Source organism: Homalodisca vitripennis, chromosome 2 (genome assembly GCF_021130785.1).
Source record: "Homalodisca vitripennis isolate AUS2020 chromosome 2, UT_GWSS_2.1, whole genome shotgun sequence".
Classification (NCBI taxonomy): Eukaryota; Metazoa; Arthropoda; class Insecta; order Hemiptera; family Cicadellidae; genus Homalodisca; species Homalodisca vitripennis.
The window spans coordinates 109499893-109520190 of NC_060208.1; the positions used below are offsets into that span (position 1 = coordinate 109499893).

The 20298-nt window shown below is 33.9% G+C and overlaps 1 protein-coding gene across 2 annotated transcripts in view; it reads right to left on the bottom strand.

Annotated features, from left to right (window-relative positions):
* The window catches only part of LOC124354569 (vacuolar protein sorting-associated protein 13B), a 143586-nt gene that overhangs the window by 31304 nt on the left and 91984 nt on the right, over nt 1-20298 (bottom strand). For both annotated transcript variants that reach the window (XM_046805123.1, XM_046805124.1), the window contains exons 38-48: nt 17348-17495; nt 15955-16237; nt 15683-15799; nt 12931-13057; nt 9586-9838; nt 8253-8335; nt 7692-7870; nt 5586-5799; nt 2042-2206; nt 1008-1160; nt 586-788 (exon numbers count right to left, since the gene is read on the bottom strand). In XM_046805123.1, coding sequence (XP_046661079.1) covers nt 586-788; nt 1008-1160; nt 2042-2206; nt 5586-5799; nt 7692-7870; nt 8253-8335; nt 9586-9838; nt 12931-13057; nt 15683-15799; nt 15955-16237; nt 17348-17495 — 1925 coding nt within the window. The remainder of the gene's footprint in view (nt 1-585; nt 789-1007; nt 1161-2041; nt 2207-5585; nt 5800-7691; nt 7871-8252; nt 8336-9585; nt 9839-12930; nt 13058-15682; nt 15800-15954; nt 16238-17347; nt 17496-20298) is intronic.

Below are 20298 nucleotides of genomic sequence, written 5' to 3' on the forward strand. Positions count from 1 at the left end.
TATCCTGCAATGCAATTTATTCCAAATTTCAAATGTTTTCGTGCGTATAAAATTCTCAAAAATATGTAATATTACATGTTTATTATTTTTTCTTATAAAGGTAATACCAAGGAATATGAAACAAAAATTAGCATTGGGAAATTTAAAAAAAATATTTTTTTATGTCTTAGCATTTGACAGTAATTTAAATTAGTGCTTAAAGGGTTAATTTTAAAATCTATTGACTTATATATGTTTATTGTAAGTTATCAAAATTGTATGGGTGTATGTTCTTCTTCTTGTATGGATTCCTGTGTGTGTGTACATAAGTGGTATAAACTCCTTTAGTTATTTATTAATCTTTTATAAACAAACATAAAATAATATGAACTATTAACTTTTCAAAACAAAACTGTAATATGTACAAGCAAAATTTGAACCCAATCTAATAAAAGGTGTCAGGCTAGGCTCGGAAAAGTTTGAGCTGTTCTGTATATTGTTATTTCCACGTAATTGTTAAGCCTAAAGTAGACTATCCAGACATTTATTGTTCAGCCATTACAGTGTATTATATAACATGTACTGATTCATAATGTAATTCTTCACCTGAACTTGGAGGACTGAGTCCGCAGCACCAGGGGCTGTCGCAGGACATCATCAGGCAGGATGTACTGAGATTGTGAGGCTCTTACTGCTAACGCCACGACAGACAGGTCTCGCCGACTCAGGCTGGCCACTACGACAGATGATCGAATGTGGATCAGACGCATGCAACTCACCTCAGATGATGTAACATTCATGAAACAGACCTGTAACACACAATTAGGTGAGAGCTGCGTTAACAGAAAAGAAAAATTATTAAGTATTTAAAATATTTGATTTGCATATTAAAAATAGTATGGAAGCAAAAAATAAAAATTGTTTTTTTGCTGTTCAGTCTTTATTGATGAATCTATTATAATTTACATAGTTAAAAACATGTAATGATAAAATCAAAAATTTAGTAAAAAACCAAAGAAATTGTTTACCGAATTATTTCCTCTAATAACTGTGTTGATAAATCCTGAAGGTGGAAGTAACCCCGGAATATGAGGCATCTCGAAGCCTGGTCCTCGCTTCAGTTGGATAGGATCTGACAATTCAACCGAATTCTCGAGTTCTATACCAATCTGAAATGTGCTCTGGAACAGCATGGGTTTACAGTTACTAATAACACATTCAAAGTCTGGTCTCACTTCAACTGGATGGTGGAATTTAAATGTATCATTAGCTACAAAACATGTTAAAAATTACGATAACTAGCACTAAAAAAAGAATTATGATACATTTTTAAAACTTATTTTGAAACATACTTAAGTGGGGTATTATACAGTTACATATGTTCTAAGGTTCAATCAGGAAGAAATGAGAAGATCAACCTGGAGTAGACCAAGAATAGAGAAATACAATTAAATAGGGCTGGTATTAATTATATCAATTAATATTTTTTAAGAAAATACTAAAAACTATATCAAATTTTTAATTCCAGGTCAAAAATAAAATGTTTAATTATTGCACTTTTACTGTAACTACAAACTATAATAGTTTAAGGGGAACTTAGCTAAATTGCTAGAGTAGACCTGCTGGTACACAGAAAACACACTGTAGCCAGTTATAGGGTTAATGTACAAACTCTAATTTATTATGAAAAGGTGAAAAATGTAATCCAAAGTTAAATAAGACTTGATAACATGAGAACAAGTTTTGTGTTTCATGTTTATTTCTTTAACACAAATTATGTTATTTATGTTATGTTACTGATAGTTATTTTGCAGTAATGAAGACAGATCAACTTGAATTGTTAATGTAAACATAGATATATTTATTTTCTTTGGTTAATATTTGTTTTCCATGAGGTATAAGTATGAAATAAGGTGGCTCTTAAAGTAATCAACATTCGAAATCTTAAAATGCCAACTAATTTTTAACTTTTAATATGTGTTGTTCTTATCCTGTGAAAATGGGATGATATTACACATTATACGTACAAAGGTAACATTTGCAACTGAGAGGAGGTACTAACCTCAAGAGGAGGAGGAGAGATGACAGCTCGGTGTGGCAGAGAGCACAATGTCCTCTCCCTCCCTTGCAGGTAGACGTGGGAGCCCAGGGTGTTGACCAAGAGAGCCCAGGGTTGTACCTCCACCAACAGTGTGTTGGAAGCCACACAATTGTCTGAGAACCGTACCTGGGACCAAACAGAGAATAGCATAACATTTATCAGTAGATATTAAATACAAAGATTAATTCTTTACTTTGGTTTTAACATAAGTGGTGCAAGGAGTTTTGTTTTCTGTCCCAACTTATGATATAATCTTACACTCCAACTAAGATATAATCTAATATTCTCTGGTTTCTGACAAGTCAGGGGTTTTAATTCAAATGTAGGTTTTAGTATTGAATTGAATTGAATCATAATTTATTTCCAAATATGGTACATGAAAACAGTGCAAAAACTAAAATTCAAACTCCTTAAAAATAAAATAAATGTAACAACAATCCAAGTTAAGTAGTAATTATAAGTTTAGATAATAACATACAATTATGGAATCAATTTATATGACTAGTTGTACATTCATTAATATTTGCAGATAAATTATTTTAAAAACTGAACTAATTAAGTATTAATAAAAATTATTAGTGACCTAGGGAATATGGTTATTTGGGCAGAAAGCCTGTGCATAGGCTCGAGTTGCTTCCATGAAATTGTGGACGGATTGTAATTTGTGGTTGTCATTATTAAATATAAAATAATGCGAACATGTGTGCACCACACACACACACACACACACACACACACACACACACACACACACACAAAATTCATTAACTATTGTACTAATGTCAGTCCAAACGAATAATTAAAAGTAATAAAATCTAAAGTGGTATATTTCCAGAATCAAGGAAAAAGAAACGACAAAGCATCATCTTATATACAGTGATTGCTTGCAGAGGATTAAAGTGAATGAAGTAAAGTGAAATAAATAAAATAATCAATAAAACCAAAATATTACCTTGATTTCTTGTTTAGAAAGTTCCAGGACCAATGCTCAAATAAGTAAATTGGAACCTCATTTATCCAGATCCCGGGTTATCTGTATCGGTTTTACAGAGTAAAAAGCGTGCAATTTATTAAGAACAAACTATTTCTGTTGAATTTCCCGTGTTATTTGTATTTCCATAAATCCATGTAAGGCATTCAGAATAGTGCATATAATATAATATAATAAGAAATTATCAATATTGTAGTATGCGTATTGTAAATTTGGAAGATGGAAATTAGTGACTTCAGAACAACAATAACATTGATGCGATGACCAACACAGAAATTTTCACCGTAGCTTGTTCCTCAACGATAACACAGGACAGTGAAAATGACTCTGATAATGAGGAGCCAGAAAATGTTAACCCATTCTGATACCAAAGCGCAGACATGCTGATGGTTTATTTGGAGTGACAGTATGACACTTTGTCAGAGTATATTATGACCTTGAAATGTCTGCATGATTTGTACTTACCAGAAACAATAAGAACACAAAAGAGAGTAAATGAGTTGTTTATGAAACAATAAATGTATTTTTTTAATTACTTTATTTGTTTACCCTATAATTAAATAATATATTGACTCTTTTTTATTGTTATATTTGTATTAAATCAATATTATTTATGAACTATTGCGTTTTTACTGCACTTCTGATTTATCCAGATCACTTCAGCCACACTAAACAAAAAAACTTTTTTTTAATAAATCTTCCAATTTTTATCAAATTATTTCCAAAAATAATAACTGTCATACCAATATTGGTTTTAACCCTTTGCGGTCGGTCGTCGACTATAGGTCGACCGCGGCAGTTTCGCTGAACGCTCGCATGTCGACAATAGGTCGACCGGATAATGTCACTGCTTGTTTGTCCATTTCTAACCTATTGCTGTTCGGTATTTGAGTTATTCGGTACTTTGGACTTCTATTTTGGTAACGTGAATGCTACGTCGATCTTTATTCACGATATAGGAGGCATTGGAAGTGAAAATAGAAGACCAATACAACTGACGTCTGCACTTGCGCCGTGTTTACAAATATGGCTGGTCCAAGTACAAGTTTTACTGACGATGACGAAATATTAGATGAATTAGATGATTGTGATAGTATTTTCAGTGAAATTAGTATCCAAAATGAAAAACAGATTATTAAAGAAGACCGTGATAGTGATTGTTAGTTGAATCATAGTGAAAATTCTTCTGAAAACATTGTGGTAAATGACGGTAACCTAGTCGCCGGTAACCTAGACGACGAAAGTGATGTGTTTAGATTGGAAACTTTAGGTAATGATGGGGAAGAATTTGATCAATTCGTGGATAATGTGATAGAAGTAGGACAAGGATATGCAAATAATAGAGTTAGGCCTAGGCTACAAACTAGTAGACTAAGAGGAAGAGCTAGACATGTTACCCAAAGTAGGCCTAGGGCTGGACTAAGGCAAAATTATAATATATATATATATATATATATATATATATATATATATATAATGTATTATATATAATATTATATAATGAATAACATGTATCTGAAGAGATCCTAGTGCCTTTTCACCTGTATTCATGTAATTTTGGTTTATTACATATGTATAAAAAAATAAAAATTATGTTTTTATATTTTTATGCTTCTTTTTTATATTTTTTTAAATGTTACTTAAAGTTATAAAAAAATACTATAAAATAATGTAAACATTCTTTTTAGGTTATTTACATTGATATATAAAGAGAAAAAAATAAAAAAGTTGCAAAAAAAGGGATTTAAAACTTGCATTTGTGTATTGTCAAAGAACTGTAAACTAACAGAAATTAAATACGACGTGAGGACAGTCGAAGCAATTTTTATTGAGACCTCAAAGGGTTAAACACTTGACATCCAGCCAAATTGATTTTCAATTGTTGTCACTGCTACTAATTGGTCCATTATAAACCAGGTCTAAAAGAAAGAATATGTATTTTTAGTGTGAATTTATATAAAATATGCATTAAAATACTACATTTTTACATGCTAGATGTTTACATTTTACATGGTGTTCAAACATCAATTTACCCACACATTCTGAAATGGTTTAATAATATTTTTAATTTAAATTAGTTTTATTCTCAAATTCATCTTTGACTTTCAGCTTCATTGCAATAAACGTAAGAGTTGTCAATATTATTTAGATTTTCATCAATAATATCAATAATTTATAAAAGAAGGGAAACATTTTTTTAAATCTTGAAAACAATTTTAGGTATTCATATCAATATATCTTGTACACTCCTTAAATAAGTGCAAGTACTTCCTAAACAGAATAACACGTCTGCTGTATAAGGTGTGGTTTAATCTGGAGTTTTTAATTTGAAATTTATTTAGCTATAAAACAATGGAACTACTTATATTTTTACTTCAAGCGGATCACTCTATTTTAATTATTTACCAACAGTATGTTTAATTAACTCACATCTGCCTGTATAATATTGCATCTCTAAAGACTAAAGACAACACACCATACCGAGGTTTCCTGTAAGGGTTACATTAATTGTACCTTGACATGTGTAACTGTGTCAGGCTGGGTGGTGACAATCCAGTCCACAGTGGCCCAGTCAGGACCCAGGTAAGGCCACTCATCCATTGGGGGCTGCTGCTGTAGGCAGTTCACCAGAGTGTCCACATCTGCCTCCACAGGCTCAGGGGCCGGGCTGCCATCCATGATGTGGTAGTGAAGAGACACTGGAGGGCTGGAGGCTGGGACCTTACCACTGAAACCAAGGAACTTGGTTGAGGTTTATATACTCTGGAATGTTGTTGTTCTGTCGGACAAGAAGATGGAACATTCCTCGCACCTAAACATGGAAGCTCATGATGGCTAATAGGACATAAACATGCCCCCTGATGAAATCCTACAGAAAAGAGAACACATGGGGATTGTGTTTGATATCATCCACTAATCATGGAAAAAAGATGAGCAAAGCATTGTTTAAGCCTCTATCAATCGAAGCGTCAATGTTGAGTTGGCCTTGTTGCCACAAGAAAATCTGTCAAAATTCTATATTATGTCCATTGTAATTTACTCCGGTCTTAGTATTTGTTTGTACCATAGTTGATTTTGCCTTGTTTCTGAATACTTAATATTTGCTCAAATGTTAAAGTACTGAATATGTTTACTACAATTTTTAATTTTAACTCAACTATTATAATCATCATCCTCCACAGTGAACTAAACCTATTGATCACAGTTAGCCTACACCGCAGTATCTCAAAATTCGTGCTTAACGAAATGCTATACATAGACTGGGTTGCCCAGATGGGAGTAGTAACATCAGTTATATTTATGGTCAATTTAATTTAGTCCGGTCTTAATATTTTTTGTTTCAAAGCTGATGTTGCATCTCTCTCCATCAAGAAAATATATAGACATACACTGTTTGAGACGCCTACTTTTGGCAAAAGACAACTTAGGTAGGTTTAATGTATATTGTTAGGTGTAATGTGTATTTAAATGTATATTAATAGTTAGACTAAATAATAATAAAACACACACACACAGTGGGACTACATTCTTATATCTGCACTACTAGAAGTTACCCGCCACTTTGCATGCAATTTAGTAGACGTTACAAGTGTATGACTACTGCTGGTTCGAGTGAATTGTATTTCTGACACCAATGTTGAGTTTGCCTTGTTGCCACAATCAAGAAAATATGACAAAAGTTTATAATTATAGCCATTATAATTTACCATTATAATTCATAGTATGTTATGTTCCATAACTGATTTTGTTTTGTTTCCTAATCAAGAAAATATACATCAGAGAAGCCTACTTCTGTCAAAAAAGAACTAAGATCGGTTTTATCTCAGTCTTTAAATTTATAGTAAAAGTTTTGTAATATTGTGACACATTTATATCTAGAATTGGTACATTAGTTCAAAAGAAAAGTCCAGTGAAATATTATCTAGCATATTTCTTGTCTAGTGCTTCAAAGGGAGTTTTCAGAGTGAAATTCTGACCATCAAATGTTCTAATACCTTTTCTAAGGTAGATTGGTACTTACATAATAGCTGAAATCTAACACTGTGTCGAAATGTATGACTACTCTTTAAACAATTTACTCACTATAAATATAAAAAAACTGAAAATAATAAACAATGTTTACAGAGAACAGTTGATTATTAATAGGCTCATTAAATTAATATTACACAACTTTAGAGACCAAGATAGGATTTTACACTACTTTAAAGACCAAAAGTGCGTAGTCTAGAACGAAATAAAAAAAATAAGGATACACCTATATTCATCCTAGGAACCATAAGAAAGTTCATCTAAGATTTCAGTATAATCGGTTGAGTAGTTTACATGTGAAAACAAAACAGACAAACAAAGGCACTTTCACATTTATAATATTATTAGGATAACAACAGTTGAGATAAACCCCCTCATCTGGATAAAGACAGTCGTCTGTGTTATATTGACCACAAACGAAAAAGTAAATTTGGTGCCTGAACTGAATGCAAGTTATATCTCCCAAACCTTAGGCGTTTACTAAAATGCTAATATGCAAAATGAAAGTATTCATTCAGTATATTTACACTTTAGTAGTAAAATCAAAAATAATCAGACTGTTAGCTAATAATCAGGGATCCAAGTGCTTACTCAAGCTGGAAGGTGAGATTGTGAGTCTCGTCACTCAGCCCGGGAGTGTCCAAGTGTTGTACTGCTCCTCGACCACTGATAGGTATTATCTGGCTAGAGGAGAGAGTGGGGGTCTCCACTAGCACATTGGCCTTGCAGGGGAGCATTGACTTTATGGAGTATAACGGACTTATTACCACCTGCAAACGAAAAAGGGCTGCATTATGAACTAATTTCATACCTTTTATTTGATTATGACCAGTAAACATGTAATAAATGTACAAACTTAGTGCAAATATGTAGACTGGTTGATCTGAAGCAGAGGCATTATTTTACTCAAATTATAACCGTGAAGAACCAAAATAGGAGTCTGAAGGACTACTCTGATTTGATATTAGTATTCATATGTAATTTTAATTATTCCTGTTTCAACAGGAAATTTAATTTCATTGGATTAAGAAATTAAGTAAATACACATTGAATAAATGGAATGGAAAGTGCTAAACAATTTAATCTCCTTATCTGTACTTTACACCAAACATGATAGGAAATCAGTTTAAACTTAACCAAACAGAAACCTACCACCATCTGATGAATATTGTCTACTGTTTCCCACACAACGTGACACCAAACGCTGCGAAACTGTCCTCGGTCTTTCAAAGGAACTGTAAAATAAAACATAATGAGTTTCTTAGTTTTTTTTTTTTAGTTACAGTGTGAGTTAAAAAAAATATGATAAGTATGGATACACACTGTTTAGTTTATGATGGATAAAGATGGAGGGATGGAACTCGGAACACTTTTCTAGGAAACAGAAGTGAACTTTTTAGTCACTGTTACAACTTTGCCCATTTACCCAAAATGGGATTTTGGGCGGAGGCTTAAAATTTTTTAATTTAAAGACCCGTTAAGTGGGTTATCAAGACCCTCATTGGAAAGGACTTGATAAAAGAAGAACAGTGAGCTTTCTATTTCAACCCAGTACAAAATAGCAGCTCATTGAAATTAATTAAAAATTTATTGACGCAAAACATGAACATCCACATTTAGAAGGTAAAATAACTTCAATAGACAAACACCTTACCTTATAAACTCAAACCTGTTTTACATTTATTACCTGCTGCAGGGCAGGCTTCCCTTATCTTATCAGTTTTGAGAAAATTCAGTATCACATTCAATTTCTGGTTGGAATTAACAATGTTAAGAGATGTTTCGTGATACTTTACATTGAAATGGAGTGTTTAAGTGAACAAGAGCGTATTATGATGCTGATGATGCAAAGCTATGAAGGGTGAGATCTTACAATGAATTAAAGAAATTATTTAATGACACTTATCCCAATTGAAATCTATTGTATCTATATCAGGAGTTTTCTAAACAATCCAACGTTTCTGATTCCCTTTCAAAATTCTATCCAGTTTTGGGGGGGATTAGCGAATTCTTAGGATTTTGACCTGATAAATTGAACCAGGGAAATCAACTAGTTTTTTGAGAAAATCAGTGTCAAATGCAAAAATTGGAGTGAAAAAACACATTTTTTCATCGTTGGGCACCAATAACTTTGATATTTCACCAAGAAACCGATCAAAATGTTTAATACAAACTTATAGAAAATTTTATTGTTAACAAAACAGTGTAAATAAAGTACACAGAAAGTGAATATATGTTTGATTAAATGAATTTTTATCATAACAGTACAACATACCTTTTACATTTTACTGACAATAACTTTATTAATTACCCATTTAACTACAAAGTAGAATAATGTATTGGTTCATCAACTGTTTTATTTTATCATAAAAAAGTTGACAATAGAATAAAATATATTAAATATACAAAAATATATTTGTTCATCTCTTTGAACAAAGATGCAAACTATTCTGAAGCATGCTTAGAACTGACAGACCACACGTACGCTTCACTTCCCACTGTTTGGTGAATCTGCTGGTGCTCGCACACCTGAGTGGAATCTCGCCGGACCACAGCGGAGAGAGCGAGCTGAGCCGCAGCTTGAGCGAAACAGGGTAGCGAGGGTCCAGGGCTATCGTGGGGGGAGAGTTGCCATTCTGTACCACCAAACTACACTGGTCCCCGCTATCCGGCACAATCCGTATTTCCAGAGGTACAGCCAAGCTGTTGTGTAATGCCAGCTGGCCATTCACCACCACCTGTGATAACATGATTAGATAAAAAAAATAATAAATCTGTTCTGACATTAGATATTACCAGATATTACCATTAGTAATACCAGAAACTAAGACAAAATATGGCTAGCGATAATTGAAAAATTATTAATCAAGAAACTCAGAGAAATTGTACGAGGTGGTATCTGAAAGTTCCTGTACTGTATTCACCATTTCTTTGGATGCGAAAGTACAAGTCGGCGCACCAGTTGCCTTTGCCGCAATAGCTGCTGAGTCATTGTGCTGAGTTTCATTGTTGTGAGTGGTTAGATTATGTCTACAAGTTGTGCTTTGTTGTTGTGTGTTATCATTACGTAGCGATTTTTGTGATGGCTGATAAATTCGAACATCAGGCTTGCATCAAGTTTTGCTTTAAACTTAAGAAACCACCAACGGAAACTTTAGTAATACGTCAAGAAGCTGTTGAAGAGAATCCACTGAGCAGAATACAGGTTTTTGAGTGATACGCTCGTTTCAAGGCTGGCAGAACTTAAATTGAAGATAATCATTGTTCAGGACGGCCTTCCACGAGCAAAACAATAAATGACTTAATGTAGTGGAAGCTGTCAAGAAATTTTAACCGAAAATCTAGGCATGGATTAAGTTGCTAGAAAATTTTTACCTCGGCTTTTGCCTGTCAATCAGAAACAGCAAGGTGTTTATGTATGCAGTAACTCAAAGAGACATCTGAAAGTAACCCTACATTTACATTCAGGATTATAACTGGTGATGAAAGTTGGTTTATGGTTATGATCAAACAAAACAGCAGTCATCAGTGTGGAAAAGTCCACAATCACCAAGACCAAAAAAAGCAAGTCAATTAAGAAATACAAAAAAACAATGCTCTTTTTTACATTAAAGGCATTGCCCATTGTGAGTTCGTGCCAGCTGGTGTTACAGTGAACTTTGAGTTTTATTGTGATGTTTTGAAACATTTTAGTGAAAATGTGCATTGAAAAAGGTCTGGTTTGTGAAAAGATAAAAACTGGCTGTTGCATCACAAAGTAAGTGAGGTATTTCAAATGATGACAAAAGAAGTAACACAAACAATAATGGCAGCAGAGATGTCACAATTTGTATCATTAACAGTACTGTTGGCTAAGTAACATTGAAGCTTATAGGTTAAGTATGAGTTAAATTAAGAAGTGAAATAAAAAAAAAAAAACTGGACATACAGTACTGATATTATTGTTAAGTACAATATTAACTGTTAAAAGACACGAATTCAGTAATTAATTGTCTTTTATCACAGTGAAGAAAGTATGGATGACACATAGTTTCACCGTATTGTCATAAACATGACATCGGCAGGTGTAGCAGTAGCCTTTGCTTTATGTATCGTAGTGCGAGGTCAAGCGCTGCTGCACAGTCTGATTGTGGCACCAACTCTCTTTATCACACAAATTATTTTCATCATTACTTCCTCCTCACGCTCCATCGATTCTTGAGTGACTGCTAAAACTATGTTGTGATATGTTAGGAATTTGGAGCTCGCACAATCTGCTGCCCATTCATTGATATCTGTTTCAACTACTTTCTTGCAAACAGGAACTGCTTGAACTAGCAGTAACAGATTGTCTCTGTCATTTTCTGCTTGGTTGTCTTTGAACCACAAGGGTAGGTCATAGTTTTGTTCAAGGCTGTGGAGAATAATTTCCTTCCAATATCAAAGTTTCAAATGTATTTACCTATTCCCTTGCTGCATCGTGGTTAGAAGAAAGTTGTTCTCGTATAATTGTCAACTGTCGTATCCCATGGTGCTTCTTCTATCGAACTAGCCACCTAATACTAGCATGAAAAAATTCACCGCTGTTCATTGATTTGTTCAGATTGAATCACCTTTTCTTGAACAATAAGCCCACTTAAAGGAGTTCTTCTCTCTAATTCCTGTGAAAACCAAACAAAAAGTGGTTCATTTACTTTATCATACTGGGCTTGCTTAGCTGTTTGTTTATTTTCAAGAGTGTGGCCAGAATAAATAGCACATTATTGTTCAAGTTTTGCACAGGTTTTCCTCCAATCACAAATTTTAGCTTTGCTAACATTAAACTCTGTGGCCAATTTTGTCACACTTTCACCTTTATCTAAACTGAAAGTGAACTACTGTGTACTATCAGGGTGGCCACTCAAAACCTCTTTTCAAATTCCTGGTTTTTTCCAGGTTTTCTCAGACGAAAATTTCCGATTCTCTAGTATATTTTCAAACCAAATAAACAACTGTAATACTGTATTTAACCCTTATGCCGAGTTCAACGGTGACGGTTTATTGTCACAAGCTGTATTTGCAAGAAATAATACAAAGCTTTGGTGCTCTAGAAATTTGTCGCTAGTGATATGCGATAAATTCTGTGACAATTTATTACTATCACTTATTTCAAGCTCCTTAGCTCCAGGAGACAATGGCTTTTATATGAAAATAAAAAAAGCAACATTACATTTATAGTATATTTTTTATATAATAACATTATTGTACAGTTTGTACTCACACAATGAAAATATACAACCCAGTTAGAAAATTAATACAGCTACCAAAGATGCAAAATATATTCACCTTTTTATACACATCCATATGAATCTAACATTAGCTTTATTCTTCTAGAATGGATAGTTTTGTATAGCCAAATTTACTTTTGAGAATAATTTTAGAAGTTTCTTTTATTGAAGTAAATAATTGCACAAAATTGTTAAATTTTAAAGTTACAAGTTCATAACATTAAATTTTTGATTGCAAATTAGAATTTTACAACCTGTGAAATTATAGCATCTCTCCTTAATCATAGAAGCCCACCAATGAAGAAGAAAGTGGTTTAGGACTGGAAACCTGGCATGGAGGATTAAAGCACTTTTATATGGCCACAACTCTTCCTCACTGAAACCAATGGCTAAGGCTTCTGTCCCACAAACGTAAAGCCTCTAATGAGCTATAGAGATGTACCTGAGAAATTGATTTTTATGCTTCCTTCTCAATTCCAACACTTTCAGGAAATAATTTATGGACTTTGCTGGAAGATTTCTCAGCGTACTTCCACGGCATAAAAGTGATACTCTGATCATTTTGTTGACACAGTGTTAAATACCTGATTGACTGTGGATGAGAGACGTTTGACAGACACAATGAGAGCATATTGTCGTCCCGCAGTCATTAGCTTGACCACAGTGTTGGTGCCTGCTTGCAGCACTAGTCCCTTGCTCCATTCATTATCTCTGTTCAGACAAAGAACAGTCACCAATAAGAATAAGAATATCTAGATTCATAAACATCAAGCTTAGAAAGAGTAAATGAAATAGTAAAAACTTAGTAAACTATTACATTTCAACATTTAATTTAGTGGCTAATTTTTCTTGTTACTTCCACAAAGTGTTCATTAGTAATGAAGATTTTAGTAAAACTCAGTGTGATTATTAGGATAATTTTATTTTCATTTAGTATTATGACAGAACCTCTGTAAATATCTTGCAAATACTTAGCTTGGTTTGTTCTATGTTAAATTATCAATTCTACTGTGAGTTAAAGCTTATGTGTAGACCAATTAATTTTTAAGCTTAATTGGTTTGATTTTTAAGTTTATTATTAAAAAATTAATAATTACTATGTACTATATTTTTACTAAATATTAAAATGTAATACCAATTTTAGTGTCCATCCAGTAATCCATTTCACTGACCTGAAATTTTTACATCTTAACAAGCTTTAAGATAACATATCATAATGCCAAACATTTATTTAAATAAAAATTATTTTTACTAATGTAAATAATCCACAAATGTGCCGCAGTAGGACAATATCAACATTTTGTTTACTTACCATAACTGCAATCAGCTGACAGAATCCTAATGAATTTTGACAATATTTATCAAAATAAAACATCCAGAATGAAACAAAAATACAAACACAAGATAAAACCATAGAACCATAATGAGGTCGTTAAACAGTGCATCCATATGATAAGTAAATAAACAAATTAATAGAAAATTAATCATCTCCTCCTGACACTTGCCATCCTGTCCTTTTAGGTCCAGGCCCTTTGGCTTTGGGATACTATAGAACCCTTAGCCTGGCTTTAGTCTTCTATAGGGAAATACAGGTAATATTATAGGGTTTTTCCTGTTTAGTCTCAAGTTTCTCGCTATGCCACATGCCACATCTGTACTTCTCCTGATTTGAAGCAGAATGTCAGATATATGTTTAAGGTTTAGAATAACAACTTTTTTTGTTAAATTTGACTTTTCTGTGTTCATTACCTAATTGTTTACTCTTTTCCTTGCTCGAACTTGTTTTAAGATTTGTGAATTTGTGATTTTTGATTTGTGATCAAATTAGTGTTCTAAAAACACTGTCTTTTTATTATACCAGATAATACACAAATGTCCATAATTCTGTTACACTTTTAGAGCAAGTTTGTATTTGTAATATAACCAAAATTTATATAGAACAGTCTCAGACAAAAAATAAGAATTATCTACAATGCAGAACATCCCAGGCCAAAACATATGCATTAAGAAGTCTCTAACCAATATTGATAAAAAAAAAACGGAAAAGTCTGAATGGGTATGAGACATGAGATGTAAAGTAACTCGCCATTACAACACAAACATCAGCATGCATGAGCAAAAAGAAAATCTAAAAGAGTTGTTACACAAAGTGCAGTTGGAAAAGTAAGCTCAACTGTTATTGAACAACTGGTAAATAGGAAATAAGATACTATGAGGTGTGTTAGAAAAGCATCCAACCTCCATTTGCTTGTTGATTACTATGCAACCGACTAGGACAAGATATGAAGATGGAGGGGGTACACTTCAGATACACCACCAGGAATTCGCTATGTCAGTCAGAAATCAAAGCACTTATATTTTGTGATATTACATGTACTTGCATCGCATTTCACCATGACAGTCTTGAGCAGAGTTTGTAGAAACATGGCCATTCTGCTTCAAATATAATCTCTATGATACACAAAACTTCTTTTGATGAGTGTATGGGTGACACTCAGATAAAATATTGGTTTAGACTATTCAAGATATCAAATATCGATGGCTGCATTTGAGTGAAGAAACCAGTGATCGGACAGGTCTGTAATGGTCAGAAATCCAGAAAGAAAATTTACTTTCAAAACTTCATGTAAAACTTCACCAACTGCAGATTTTGATGCCATGATCTTAATTAAATTATTGTACAGTCAATCTACAGTTTTTGTTTATTACCACACAAACAAATTTAAGGTTGTAGTATTTTATTTCCAATAATTTGTAATTAAAAACAATAAAAAATTTTAAAAAAATTTAACTTAATATGATTTAATTGACACATTTGGCAAATTCAATACTAATGTTATTACTAAAGAGATGGCTAGACAGCCTGATCTTTCCTTGTCTGTAGGTAAGCTCAATTCTCACTGGATTACATTACATTACAACGTTAGTTTGTAAGTCTAAAGTTTGAGATTGAGTACAAATGCCAAACTCATTAATAATTAAATCTTGTCCAAACACCAATTCTTATTCCATAGCTGAGAACTTATTCTGGTTCTCGGTGGAAAATTTTCAGCTCTAGTGGTAACATGTAGTTATCGAAGTGTAGAAGTGGTATTAGAAGCACTGAAGGGTGATGTACTAATCAGAACCGGATTGTCTGAATGTTCACATGTGCAATCAATTCTTCTGGCTACTCTAATACTTATTCTGGTTCCAAGAGGGCAAACTCCAGTTCTAGTCACCGTTTTGTAGTTCTCCAGGAGTAAAGGTAGCACTAAAAGGCAAGTCAGTCATTATAACCTGATTGTCTAAGTGTCCATATGTAAAACCAATCCATCTGGCTACTCTGATACTTACTCTGGTTCCAAGAGGCCAAACTCCAATTCTAGTGGCCGTTTTGTGGTTCTCCATGAGTAGAGGTGGCACTGGAAGCATTGAAGGGCGATGTATTCATCAGAACCGGATTGTCTGAACCTTTACACACGCAACAAATCTTTAAAATAGATTCAAATATTCTAAATTTAAAATTTAATAAAAATTACATAAAGTTTATTCTTGATTACTTATTGTACGAGTAAATCTGCATTATACGTGTTAGAAAAGAAACAAAAAGATGGTGATGACAGTACCTGATGGGCAGACAGGTGTTGTTGCACACGACATATGGTGTGAGGACTACGTAGTGAGTGGGCTGCGATCCCCAGGAGGCTAGGGATGAAGCAAGGGTGTGGCTGAGTGCAGGACCAAGACGGGCGTGAACATGTCCGGTAACCAGACTCCACTGTTGACAATCACTTGTAGTGTACCCGGTGGTCACAAGAGGCACTGGAGGCACGCAGCTCTGATAGCTCAGCGTATTGTAGTTAAGTACATCTGCCCGCAGTCGTCCCTTCACAGTAAGCTGCCTGCTCACTGCACATAGCGAGACTAATCAATGGTTCAGTGAAAAAACATTAAATATTGTCTATTACTATGTCCATTAAAAAATTATCCCAATCTTATCTGCTCTTATAAGCATTGAAGGGACAATGAAACTTGACAGCATTGAATTTTTCAGTCTACCTCACTTACTTACAAGGTTTGGTGGCGGTGTTTATTAGTTCCATAACAGTAACAGTTTGTTAACAGGTGTACTGAAGTCTTCATCACATTTTGAAAAGGAAAAAAATCAATCAATATATCTGTATTATAATAGTGATGACTGTAAGAGTGGTATGCAAGTTTATGGGTGGTTTAAACATGTATTTATCTACAGTTTTTTCTGAAATTGCTTTCACCTCAGTAAAAAGAAGTTCCGTGTTCGGCTTCTCAAAATCTCATTCACTGCTCTGAAAATGAAACCTTTTTTTAAACTATCATTACTGGTGACCAAAAATGCTTTTGGGGATACAACCTATAAATATAAAATCCTTCTTTTTTAATAACACAAATCACGAAATTTTTTGAGTGGACCTCGCACACCTTACTACATTATTAGCTGTACTACTTGAACAGAAATATACAGAGAAATAGGATGGAAATTGGAGAGAAAAATAATGAGAAGGTTGCTGTATTAACAGTACTGACCCTGGTAGCCCAGGTGACTGAGATGATATAACCATATTCCATATCAAGTGACTGTGGAATACCAATTAATGATAATCCAATTAGACTAAATATTGCACTTTTGAGATACAGAATGTGTTCTTGTCCTGATATCAGAATGACTCTTATTGCATGCAAACCACTGAATGCAGGAACTCTATAACATATCTCGATGTCAATGAAACTGAAACAAGTCACATGTTCTTCTTACCATATATTCCTTCATTAGATATTACTGTCATAGTTCTTGTGCAATGTGTTTGCTACAGCCACTGTTTCGCATCCAGAATGCTGATGGACCCCTGTTCCACAACTTTATAAAGCCACATCAGACTGAGCGAATAGAATAGGATCAACATTTTTGACAATAAAAATATGCTCATTATGGGAAGAGATAACTCTTTTTATTTATATTTAATTTAGAAAATATTAAAATACCTCTAGGCCACATTGAAAACACTACATTTGCCTGCTCGAGGACAGCAGAAAAGAAGTCGTGCTCTTCGGGAAACCTCCTGTCCAAGGAGTAACGATCCAGTGGTTCTGGAAGAGGCAGATGGTTATCTGCGTAAGTCCACAGGGTCACCTGAACATTATGATATCATATATACAATACATATGTAAATATTTAAGAGTAGGTAAAATTTTAAATAAGTATAAGGTATAAGCATCAGTCTTGGATGGAGATTACAGGTTAATATTCTAACTGTGATCAGAGCACTTTTGTACTAAACATTCTACCTCATTCTCTATTACCTCTCCATCTTACTGTATTTGACATGATCACAGGCAGTGCGAGAGGCAGAATGTGGCTAAAAACACTGATGAGATACCATCAAGATTAACATGAATTGAGAACTGGAAATATTACACATAATATGTCATAATTTAGTATTATCAATGAATATATACTCAATAAATTATATCCTGTTCAAATGTTACACAAGTAGTTGATACTAACTGTTGCAAATGTAAAAAAATATGTTGTTTGTGAAAATGTTAACTAATTATGAGAATGCAAGCTGGAAGGAGGGAGAACTGGATCAGGTGGAGTTTTTTGCCTAAGGGAGGAAATGAACCAACCATTTTTGAGGTAAAACCGTTGTCATACTTTGGTTATGTTGTTTACTTTTATGGAGGGTTCAAAAGTTAGGCTTATGTATTTAACATGGTAAAGTTTCCACTGTAATTTAAAAATTAAATGCTGGAGTCAAAGTTATGATTACCATGTATATTGTATTCAAGAGATATGTGGGAATGGTGAATTTAGAAGCTAGTTAATAAATAGAGCTTGTTTTCGAGCAGGGTTTCTTAACCCTTTGCATGCCAACGTACCTATATTACGGCCGTTGGCTACTCAACTGAAAATTGCCAACGGCCGTAATATAGGGACATCATGTTTTTCGCCTGTAATTTTCTTATAGTTCATCTGATTGCAGTGAAATTTTGACTAATCGATAGTCGATTAGTTGCTTTGAGACCACAAAGTAGTTTATTACTCTATGGACTGTTTGTTTGGTCGTATTTGAGCTTCGCAACTGTTGGATTGTTTGGTCGAGAGTGAGGTTACGTTCGTGTTGCTGTGCGTTCTTTACGTTTGTATTTCTCTCATTACTTTTGTTGTTAGGGCATTTTTATTATTTATGTGTACTGAAAATTTAGTAAAATGAATAAGAGAAAGAGAGAGCAGTCACCAGTGAGTGAAAATACACTGTTAGGTGCATTACATGACACAGGAGTGCACGTATTGGATGATGAACTAAGTGACGATTTTATCGACAATATTTCACAATCAGATGACTCCAATATTGATTCAGATTCTTGTAATGAATTATTTTGTTTTGTGTTTCTGTAAGATTTATTTTAGCATAGTGTCAAATATCGATTTGTGAATATAGTGTAACATTACATACAACGTCCATGCAACTTACAAAAACTGTGCCCATGTCACATTTAGTGAAAAAAATCACAACTGGACTTCTATATAAGGTAGGCTTTTGAAATTTTGTAATTAGGTTAAGGGGTAGATATAGTTTACTAGGATATAACAGGAAATCAGCATACATTTTTACATTTTACATTTTTTGAAAATTTTAATTTTTTTTTCTTAATTTTTAATTTTTTTACAAGTTTAAATTACATTTATGCAACTACAATTTACCAACTGAACAAGGGAATTTCATAAGCAAAATAATGGTAAAAAAATCATCAATATCTGTTAAAAAATAAAAAAGTTATGATACATTTTGTGAGAGCTTGCAAAACTGCTGAAAATGCCCTTGGCGTTTCTGGGTAGTACTTTTGGAAAATAGGCTGGCGTGCAAAGGGTTAATGACAGGAGTGACACCCATGTGGTGGTTTTCAGGTAGAACAGGGGACATGAGATGGATCTGCTTTAGCAGAAATTGATGACTTGGGTTTTCAGGTGGAACATATGGTGTGATATGAACCAGGTTCAGCAGAGGTTTGTGGCTTGGTTCTCCTATACAAAAAAGGTGTTCAGATGTTTCATCTTTGGAAGAGATTTATAACTTGGTTCTTACGTGGAATGATGGATGACATTAGTTTTGAATTATGAGGTAAAAATAATAAATTTGATAAATAAATCAATAAAAACATTGAATATTGCTAATTTCATGTAAAATACAATGTGAGAAAACATAAAATTATAGAGTTTTGAAGTTTAACCCATTGCGGATCACTGACGAGCTGGGCTCGTCACGCAGCGGCCGCGCCTAACGGCACGGTGACGAGCTGAGGTCGCAAAAGCGGTCTGCTTTTAAATTTCCCTCCAAATAGTTCTGTTAATGTCTGATAGATCGGGCGATCGTCTTCACTTGTCTACTAAGAGTGTTTAACAACGGTCTAGGATTAGAATTTTCAAAAGTTTTATAAATATCCTACAGATCGCAATTGTATGTCGAAGTTGAAAAATCATTCATATGAGTTTACTCTCTGCTTTTTAGCGCTTCTGATTGGGTGTTTTTCTCATTTGTTATTATAATACTTTTGAGGTTAGTAACACAACTAAACGACGCAGACGTACATGTTGGTGGGTTTAGTATAGACAATGGCCCGGATGTTGCAATCGATTCGCCCGATCTGCTTTATTTAGACTATGATTCAGACATCATCCCTGCCACGCCGTAACCTTGCTCGCGTGTTATCGTTCCTACATCACGGAAACCCCAGCAGGCCCATGTTCCATCTGAACGAATACCTTCGCAGCTGAATTTTCTAGTATACAATAGCGAGCGATACGATGTGTCGCACCATTGCTGTTCGTGCGGCTGCTGACCGTGAATTAATTCACGCCCGCTGGTGCCCGCACACCAAAACAATACGATCCGCAATGGGTTAAATAGATTTAATAGGTATAAGAAAATTAA